At 38.6% G+C, this 10,336-nt stretch overlaps 3 protein-coding genes across 3 annotated transcripts in view; 1 reads left to right on the plus strand and 2 right to left on the minus strand.

Moving 5' to 3' along the window:
- Window positions 1-10,336, plus strand: part of LOC306869044 (vascular cell adhesion protein 1-like) — a 709,597-nt gene that overhangs the window by 666,673 nt on the left and 32,588 nt on the right. The window lies entirely within an intron of this gene.
- Window positions 460-2,993, minus strand: LOC306869058 (P2Y purinoceptor 11-like). The gene is made up of 2 exons (XM_079415642.1): window positions 2,961-2,993; window positions 460-1,614 (listed from the first exon to the last, which is right to left on the minus strand). The coding sequence occupies exon 2, from the start codon at window positions 1,590-1,592 to the stop codon at window positions 696-698; it is 897 nt and encodes a 298-aa protein (XP_079271768.1). The 5' UTR covers window positions 1,593-1,614; window positions 2,961-2,993; the 3' UTR covers window positions 460-695.
- Window positions 2,874-9,803, minus strand: LOC306869053 (suppressor of SWI4 1 homolog). Its single transcript, XM_079415633.1, has 12 exons — window positions 9,643-9,803; window positions 9,227-9,397; window positions 9,043-9,144; window positions 6,863-6,913; window positions 6,495-6,665; window positions 6,255-6,331; window positions 5,968-6,075; window positions 5,671-5,794; window positions 4,566-4,644; window positions 4,344-4,473; window positions 3,787-3,950; window positions 2,874-3,705 (listed from the first exon to the last, which is right to left on the minus strand). Exons 1-12 carry the CDS (start codon window positions 9,655-9,657, stop codon window positions 3,335-3,337), a joined length of 1,563 nt encoding a protein of 520 aa, XP_079271759.1. The 5' UTR covers window positions 9,658-9,803; the 3' UTR covers window positions 2,874-3,334.

Genomic DNA, 10,336 nt, shown 5'->3' on the forward strand with positions numbered 1-10,336 from the left:
AAATAAGTCATAGAATTAGGCTGTTTTTTTTATATCCTAAACCGGCATCGTGACCTGGGAGATACAACTCATATAATCCAAAATATATCAAATATGACAAAAATTCTTTTGAATATGTTTTGCTTAAGTTCAGATGATATAAAAAGTGACATGAAATGATTTTTTGCTGATCATTTTCCACTCTTGCCTGTTTTAGGGTTTACTTGAGTTATGCATTACACCTTTATGGCACTAATGTTATTTAATTAGGAAGTTGTTCTCTGGATCAGTTCTCTCTTCCTCTAGATTTCTCTTGTGGTTTCTTGTACTTCTGAACAATGTTTAAGTACATCGAAAGTAATATTTTATATCACAAAGGCCTAAAATAATATTGGAGACCTATGTACCCCAAAGCCATTATTTTGAAAAAGAAGAACTTTGTTAAATAAATAAAAACTGAGACAGTCTTCTCTTAAATGTCTTTAATTGGTATTCTTTGCAGCTAGAATAGAAGCATTTTAATGGTCAGTTTTTACTGTCAGATATGTTCTTGTTTGCTTTTGCACTTAAAAATGACACAGAAAATAATTTTCATTTGGTTTGTGATTTGCAGACGTACAAGAAAACAGTACAGCCATCAACAGAAATGCTACACTTAATTTACATCCAGGAAGCCACAGCGTGAGGATTTGACCAAGATATTGTATGCATGAAGGTTAGTCATATGAGCTCTTTCCACAGCAAGCTGTCCGTATGCTGTCAAACACAGCCATGTATAGAAGCGGATGCAAGCACATGTTCAGGGTGGCCAGGCCTTTTGACACTTGATACGAATTATACACATCACACTTCGTCACATTAATCGACTTCAGAAACACATGGTACGTCTGCAGAATGTGATAGGGCACAAATGACGTGGCGTAAAGGATGCAGACCAGAGCAACCATCAGAGCCACCTTCCTCTTTTCTAGCAAGGTTATATTTTTATTTTTCAGAACTGCCCAAATCACACCCAAATACGATGCAAAGGTAACTAAGAAAGGGATCGTGCACCCTACAACCATAAGAAATAGGGTGTACTTAAAATGGTATATTCTTAGGGTTTTATCATGACATGAGACACAAAGAGTGAGCTTTTCTTTAACTTCAGTTCCAGCAAATTTGAGGACTGGCGATGAAGCGACGATCACAATGAACCACGTCAGCATGCTTGCGATCTTTGCATGTTTAGGACGCACGTAGCTCCGGGTGAAGAAGGGGAAAACTATGGCAATGTATCTGTTGACGCTAATGCACATGATGAAGAAAATGCTGCCATAGAGGTTGCAGCTGAAGAGGAAGCGTTCGACTTTGCATGCAGCATTTCCAAAGGTCCACTGCTTCTTATTGGCATAGTAAATGATGAGCAAAGGCAAGGTCAGGACGTAAAGAATGTCACAGATAGCCAGGTTACAGGAGAACACTACTCCGGTGTGCCAGTTCTGCCTCTCTCTGGTCACCAGGAGCCACAGGGCAAATATATTCCCTACCAGTGCCACACACATCTCAATGCCATACATTGGGGGGAGGAGTCCGATTTGAAAAATAGTATTGCAGACCGAACTGTTGTTCATTGTCCCTGGTGTTCTTTGACCCCTGAAAAATTCAAACAAGAGTTGGTAGGCATCAATCTTAAATCAAATTGAATCCAAGATGATGATGTGAAAACAGTATCTTTTTTTCACCGGAACATAAAATGTTTAGCAATCAGAAAAGAAATATACCACAACCGCATTGCAACTTATCTCGGGCTTCTCATCTTAGCATATTGTGTAATACTGCTACAGATGCTGAGCTTTTTATATAAACGTACTGTTGGAATGTGGTCATTTCACAGTTGAAGTGTAGTTTTGTTTTGTGGTTTGGTAAACTATACAGCTTGTGCAATGTTGGTAATACGACTCGACACTCATATAAGAAAATAAAGGTTTATTGGCATCCATGGTTCCATTAAGAACCTTTAACATCCATGAAACTTTTTGATTTCACAGAAGGTTCCTCAAGTTACAAAAGATGTTCTTCACACTAAGAAAAAAATGGTTCCCTTTTGGAACCTGTTTTAGGTTCTGCTGTGAACTAGCAAGGAATAGCCTAATACTCTTACAGCATCTATTTTTGAAATTTAAAGTTGTATAAGTTACCATTATGAATTAACTAATGTTTATAAAGGACCTCGTTTGTGATTCAGCTCTTTACCTGTTTTTTTTTATACCATGCATCCTAAAAAACAGTTTTAAGTAGTTGCTGACATTAAAAAACAGTAGCTTGCAAAATACAAAATACAAAATACTACGATTAACCGCCCTCTGCTCAGATTTCACATAAATCAGGGGTTTTACAGAGGAGACATCTTTCAGTTCTGCCAGCAGGAAATAACACCTGCATTGTTCAAGCGTGTTATGACTGGAAACAGTAAGTATAGCTAAACCAGTGCACTGTAAAATAAGTTATTTATAATCTTTTCAGCACTAATAATTTTACATCCAAGGCTGTTCATGATATTGAGGTGAAGAATGTATTTACTTTTTTGCTAATGGCAATGTTATTTATTTTAAGATTCAAGTTAATGGGTTTCAGAATTTGCCGCAATTTTAAAAACAATGTCATCATGTTTGTAAACTTAAATGCTAAGCACTCACAAATTATAATAAAAACAACAAAACACTGATATTTCACCAAATAAGATCCAAGCACAAATGCCTTAATGTATTCAACCCAAGAAGTCCACATCAAGGACAGCTTAATATCGATTACAGTACATTTTACTCATATTTTATACAACGTTAATACACCTTGACATACCTATTCCCAGCGTTTCTTATACATGACCATACATTTTTTTTTTTTTTTTTTTTGAATGCTATGGGATAGTTTATAAACTCTCACACTTGTACATTTTTAAAAAGTGCCAAACAAAAGTCAAACAAGTTGATAAAACTTACCAAGTAAGTCTGCTTGACTAAATGCTGTGACAGTTACCCGTAAAATGGTATCACACTTCCTGTCTCAAGCAAGTGAACTTTTTAAAAAAACAGACCAATGAGTGAAATCACACAAGCACACATGACATTTAAAGCATCTAGATGATTGCAACAAGCCACTTGATGGTTTGAAAGGATTTATTGGTAAAATGTATCCAAATTTATGAACATTTATACAAGGCACAAGTCTGTGGTAAAGCAGCAATGATCTGCTTATGTTTTTGCATTGATGCATGATGATACATCAGTCATATAATACATGGCGCATCAGTGAAGCAACAGTCCCATCTTGTGGTTGAGCAGTTCAGATGCGTCCAACTTCACTTTCAGTTCCTTCAGCTTTTCCCTTTCTTGTGTTTAAAGTCCTTTTTTCCTCCAGCACCTTTCTGTCGTTTCATAACAGCACGTCCTCGAAACGTTTTCTGTCCGCCAAACTTCTTATCTTCTTTTTTCTGCCCTGCAAATCTATTGCCTTTTCCCCCTTTTTGGCCAAACTTTTTGCCTCCTTCGCTCTTCCTAAACCTGTTTCTCCCCTCTAGTGGCTTTCTATCCCCAAACCGCTTTCTTCCATCTTTATTTCCCCTGTCAAACGACTTAAAACTCTTTTTGTCATGAGGAGGCCCCTTCCCCGGTGACAGCTTCCTCTTTTTAAAGGGTTGTGGAGGCTTTCCAGGACCACGCTTTCTTTTTGCACCAGAAAACATGTCTGTGGAGTTAAAGAAGAAATTAGAACCAGTGCAAATTGCAACAGTAAAATTTCACAAATAGTTTTGGTACGACACGATACCTTCATCTGGTTCCTCCCCCACAGCCTGTCTGTAATACTCTGCTTCATCCTCAGACTCCTCGGCTGGAGCCTGGTCCTCCGGTTTCCCAGGATCCTCAACTTCATCATCTGACACCTGCCCTTCCTGCTGACGCTTTCTCTTGATGCCCTCCAAGCTCTTTTGCCTTTAAGAAATTAAAACATTTTTGGAACAAATACAATAAAACTTACATTTAAAAAGATGCTTTGAGTTCATTGCTATGGTATTCTGATTTATTTATTTGAAAAAACAACAACAACACAAAACCTCAAAATACTAATTAAATGTACAATTTATTTAGCATGGGATGTTTTAAAGCTTTTTATTGGAGATTATGTTTTTCAAGTAATGGGCAGCAACCATGTAGCAGAAATACAGAATACCCATTTCAAAAGACCGTAACCAAATGCTGTAAAATTTACTTCTGCGGAAACAAAGGATCTCCACGGTTAACACGTGTCTTTGGGTCTCCTTTTCAAACCAATAGCCTTTACCACATCCAGCTCTTCATCACCAGCAGAGCAGTAGATCTACTCACTTGTTCTGGTCTCGTTTTTCTTTTTTTAGGGCAATGTTCTGTTCTTGTTTTCTCTTCCGTTCTTCTTTCTCTTTCAGACGGGCCTCCTTCCTGTTCAGCATCTCCTGAAGTTCTTCTTCGGTTTTCGAGACTGCAGATAGAGCACATTTTGGACTAGTTTAGCGATACGCTCAATAACTAGTTTGGGTGTTTAAATGGTCTTTTACACAAAACTATACTTACTGAAGGAATGATAAAGCACTTTTCCATTCCCCATGCCTTCTAATATCTTCACTAGCTGCAGAGTCATTCTGGGGCCAATCTGTAGCAGAACAGACACCCATCATTTCTCAGTAGACACTAACTGTTACGCATCCAATGTGTTTTTTGCGCTTGAGCTTGTGCTGTTAGCATAGCAACATACTAATGTGAATTGAGAATACAGCCGATAATATTTAAAGGGATAGTTCACCCCAAAAATGAAAATTCTGTCATTAATTACTCACCATCATGTTGTTCCAAACCCATAGGCCTTTGTTCATCTTCAGAACACAAATTAAGATATTTCTGATGAAATGCGAGATCTTTATTACCCTGCACAGACAGCAACAACTGAAACGTTCAAGGCCCAGAAAGGTAGTAAGGACATCATTAAAATAGTCCATGTGACATCAGGGGTTCAACCGTAATGTTATGAAGCTACGAGAATACAGCACAAAGAAAACAAATTACAACTTTATTCAACAATTTCTTTTCTTCCTTGTCGGTCCATGATGCGTGTTCATGACAGTACCATCACATACATGCGTCGTGTTACTCTCATGAATGCGTGTGAATTTCGTGACCAACATGAAGAAATTGTTGAATAGAGTCGTTATTTTTGTTTTCTCTGCACACAAAAACGTATTATCGTGTCTTCATAAAATTAAGGTAGGACCACTGTTGTCACATGGACTATTTTAACTATGTCCTTTCTTACTACCTTTCTAGTGGGGCAGTCGTGGCCTAATGGATAGAGAGTTGGACTTGTAACCTGAAGGTCGTGGGTTTGAGTCTCGGGTCCGACAGGGATTGTAGGTGGGGGGAGAGAATAACCAACACTCTCTCCACCCTCAATACCATGACTCAGATGAGACCCTTGAGCAAGGCACCGAACCCCCAAATCAGAAAGCTCTTGTATTTCATCAAAAATATCTTAATTTGTGTTCTGAAGATGAATGAAGGTCTTACAGGTTTGGAACAACGTGAGGGTGAGTAATGAATGACAATTTTCATTTTTGGGTGAACTATCCCTTTAAACAATAGCTGGAGTTTAAAAAAAACAGCGCAGCATGAGGAGTTTCCTCACCTCAGTTAGCCGAACTGCACTCTGCTGCGAGGCCATGTTTCCACGACCTGAGTACACCTGTGGCAACTCTGTGATGTTATGGTCTCCGTCCTGCTCTGCCTCGCTCTCTGAAAGATTGACACCTCTGCAGAAAGTGCAAAGTGTGACGTGTTTGTAATGTACGTAAGGGATTTTACAAAATTATGAAGCTGCTGCATCAGAGCGTTTACTTTGAAACATCACTGTTCCATCAATTAGAATACATTTCATCATATGCATCAAATTCTGTGAATGATCTCCAGCTTGTGGAAGACTAACTTCATGAGGAGCTCGCTGATGTCCTCCAGCTTGCTCATGTCGGGGAACTTCTCCTGCATGAGCTTCTTCACCCCTCGACTCATGCCAACGGGCACCACCTTCAAGCTACTGCAGGAGGACATGGAGAGGGTTAACAGATAGTATTGTAAGAAACCTCACAAAATAGCATTTGTTTGAAGATGCATCAGTGCGTTTACTTTGAAATCAATCATAGGAAAGTCATGTTTAGAAATTGCATCATATGCACCTTTAAATTGGAGACAAGAAAACAAAGCCAAGCTACTTACTAATGACGAAACTCCACCTCTTGGGACACGGGATCATAATTTAACAGCACACATCTTTTTATGCTGTTGAGGTTGAGCTGAGAAACAAGAGTTAAATGATCAAAACATGCACGAACCTTCATATCTGCTCACCACCAAGAGGACAACAACATCAGCTGGTTGTACACATCACAAATCTCAGAAGACTATACTTGCATCACATGTGGAGAAACATTTCATAGTTCAGAGCGAGTGGATTACCTTGTGTACGTTGATCGAGGGGAACATGTTCTGGAACATGGTGGCCATCAGTTTGATGTGCATGCCCTCAATGCCAAAATTATTCAGCACTAGCAAAGGATGATGGGAAAACTGCTGTTCATGCATCCTGTGCCTCTTTAAAGACGAAACTACATCTTTGATGAGGGTGTACTGGAACAAAGAGACAATTTACTTTTAGAACAAAATACAAGAATGTTCATAATATTATCAGTGTGAGACTAGACACATCAGTGTGTTTACTTTGAAAAGACATCACTCAACAGTCAAAATACTATAGTGTCATCATTTGTGCCCTCGGATATGAGAAATCAAACCAAAGACAGGTCAAAAGTAGTGCAGTTATATACCTTTGCAACATGGAAATATAACGTTGGACCTTTGGGAAGACGTGCAAGCCTCTGTGGAGAAAGAGAGTAATTTCAGGCAATATTGTATTTGATCTCAAAATGAATGAGATGATGATTAATCCATGAACTTCAATAGATAAAGATATTTACGTTACTGCTTAATGTAGGAAGACATACTATGTACTACATAATACAAAGTCATAGTCTTGAGTGCCATATCACTTTTATCTAATTGTTAGTACACAATAACATTGCTGTAGCTCAAACATTACAGCATGGTCCTAGGAAATACCAAGGTCATGGGTTTGATTCCCATCTTAGAAAACACGAAGTGTTGAAAATGCTTTAGATAAATGTGTTTCCAAAAGGTAATTAAATTCATGATGCAATGGCAGTAGCGACATCTTTTCTTCTGTATTGTGACATACATTCAAGTGAGACAGATTATGAAAAAAACAAAAAACAAATGCTTGGCAGGGACTTGGTTCTGTGCATCGGTTAGAGGCATGTGTTAACTTGCTTGAGCTTGCAGTTGACTAAGAGAGGGGATAAGTTCAAGTGAAGAAGTCTGGCATATTTCAGAGAGAAGACTGTCGTTTTCATCGGAAGATTGAGTTATGACATTGATTAAAAATTATAAAAGGTAAAAAAAATTGCAACTATGCCAAAAAAACAAACAAAGCATTTAAACAGACAGGATTATTGTTCATTTCACGCCACCTTTAATGGTGCCACAGAATGGAAAACTGTCTTTACCTTGGTAGAGTTCTGTACATGGAAATGACATACCGTGAGCCTCAAACACCATAGTTTCCTCCTCCTTATGTAAATCTCGTGACTAAAGGCCATTGAAAAATAGGCGAATCAGAACATACCAACTGTGACGTTACAGTCGGGATCACTAATAGTTATGCCCCCAACATTTGCATACGCCCGCCCATGTTCTAGGTCAGCTGCATCATCAGACGTTCTGCAGGTATTGAAAATGGCAAATCATGATGGAAATAAATGTTATGTTCCAGGCTGAGCAGGGGATGTGAAGTGCAGGGATGGATTGGTGTCTGTATTCAGAAAGGCACGGAAAGCAAATAACGCGTTCTAATAAAATTACGCGAGCCACTAAAGGGACATGGTTTGCTCCTTGCTAGCTGTAGCCTGTTACAGTACATAAGATTTCACTTACCACATAAACACAGAAAGTATAGATGCCTGCGGATGATTTACAGATCCTGAGCACCACTGACAAGCGTCTGATCTTGTAAAATGTGTGGTAAGTACTGCCGCTCCATAGTACAAACAAGAGTACATGCGATCGCGAATCTCGAAAGTGAAAGTAAAAAGCGATCGTGCATTTGAAAACAGTTTCAATGCCCAGCATATTAATAGTGGCTCCCTGATGCCCGCATTTTATTTACAGTATAATTACCCAACGATATAACTGCACGAGAAAATATTGAAATATATATTTTTCATGTGTTTCCTTCCTGTGAGCAACTGAAATGAGCCGCACTGTGAAACAGCCAATCAGAGCAGAGCTCAACATTATTATTCATGACCCTTCCACATAAGCCAATAACAGACCGTTTCATTCTAGGGAGAAATCCTAGGGTTGCAAATGGACATGTAAAACTGTTTCTGGATAATTTTTGCCCTTACCTAACATACCTTCTATGTAGATATCAGAGAACAATTGAAAATATTGTATCAATGCATTCTATGGCACCTTTAAAGGGACAGCTCACACACAAATAAAAATTCTGTTATCATTTACTCACCCTTCCATTGTTCCAAACCTGTATGAGTTTTTTTTTTTCTCTCTGTTGAACACACAAAGAGACATTTTAATGAATGTTGGTAACCAAGCAGTTGATGGTAGCCATTCCAACTATGGACATCAATGGCTACAGTCAACTGTTTTGTTACCAACATTCATTAAAATATCTTCTTTTGTGTTCAACAGAAGAGGGAATCTCATACAGGTTTAGAACAACTGGAGCGTGAATAAATGACAAAATTTTCATTTTTGGGTGAACTATACCTATAAGTGTCACACTTCAGTAAAGTTCCTAAAAAAACACTAAAGATGCAACAGTTAAAATCAATGTAGCTGTTACTATTGTATTGACCAATATGTATCCAGGAACCACCCTATTCGTTTTACATAATACAAATAAACTCACCATGTTTATAGTATTTTCTGTTTTGGTAAATATTGAGAAGTGCGTGACTCCTAATGGTCCTGCCACTGCAACAAAATCTTTCAAGGCGTTATTCTTCCGCACCTGCAAACCAAGACAACAGTGTCAGTGTGTAAAACAGGACTCGACAGCAAAGTTGAGCAGCAGCTGCAGTCGTGAGGAGCACCTTCAGAGATCTGGCAGTGAAGGGCTCCATGACTCGTCTCATGTCTGCCACGAGCTGAGCGACGTTCATGCCGATCTGTCCGCGGTAAAACACGAAGGTGTGCGGCACAGTGGAGTAAGTCTCCTCGGCCACACTTCTGGCGGCCTCGCGGCCTTTCTTCTGGTTCTTAGTCTATGAGACAAAACAGAGAAGTAGCTTATTGAATTATTTTACCTTCAGTTTGTATCGTCATGAAGCAGAAAAGATCTTATACGTTATTTTGTCAAGCGTTAGAACATTGACACATATGTACACACATATACATCACCGAATCTCATTCCAAATTAACAGATTTTACAAAGATAAAGACAGGCGGACTTGTACTTCATAGTCCGCACTTAACGTAACTCTGAATGCAAGTTAAACACATAACTTACCTTTGTTTTTCCCATTTTTTTTAAAGGACAGTACAACTTATCAAAGCCGAGAGCGCAAAACTGAACTTGACTTGACTTTAACACGAATATCTTAGCTAAACTATCTCACGTCTACTTAACCAGCACCCATCTTGAAAACCATGCTGCTAACCATGTGGCGTGGTTGCGCATGCGCAGAAGCAGCGTACTACACGACGCGCACACGCTGGCTGTTTGCTTTTACACGCGCCGTCTTTTGGATGGGATGAATTACTACATGCAGCTGCATCATAGAATTCTAGGCAGGTTTTAAACTCTCGATTAAGTTTTTATTGTCCCACTAAATCCAGTTTAAAGGACCACTGCTGAACTCTAATTACTCTCATTCATTCACATTTAATTACCCTATGATCTGATTCAGAATTCGATGTGAGTTAGAACCTTTGTAAATCATTATTGTCAGCTTTCTTTTTCTTCCTTGTGAAGGTTTTTCTTTATTCCTAATTGTTTGGTTATCACTCTTTCTTGTAAACATATTTCAGCTCAAGAATCAGATGTGTGGGTAGAGAATATAAATATCATTAGCTCATAATTGCAGAAGTCTATAGAAAGTCCCCACCATGACAGAACTAGCATGACAATTATCTTAATTCCAAAGCAATAGATTGTAATTAATCATGTCAATTTTAGCAATTTCCTGCACATTCTGAACCAA

Source organism: Barbus barbus (assembly GCF_936440315.1).
Source record: "Barbus barbus genome assembly, chromosome: 4".
NCBI classification, from domain to species: Eukaryota; Metazoa; Chordata; class Actinopteri; order Cypriniformes; family Cyprinidae; genus Barbus; species Barbus barbus.

Coding starts and splice junctions, on each gene's coding strand:
- LOC306869058 (XM_079415642.1), bottom strand. CDS start 1,592: ATGAACAACAGTTCGGTCTGCAATACTATTTTTCAAATCGGACTCCTC.
- LOC306869053 (XM_079415633.1), bottom strand. Junction 6,914..9,042: donor CAGAAAATACTATAAACATG/GTGAGTTTATTT, acceptor CTTTCTCCACAG/AGGCTTGCACGTCTTCCCAA. Junction 6,332..6,494: donor CCTCGATCAACGTACACAAG/GTAATCCACTCG, acceptor CTTGTTTCTCAG/CTCAACCTCAACAGCATAAA.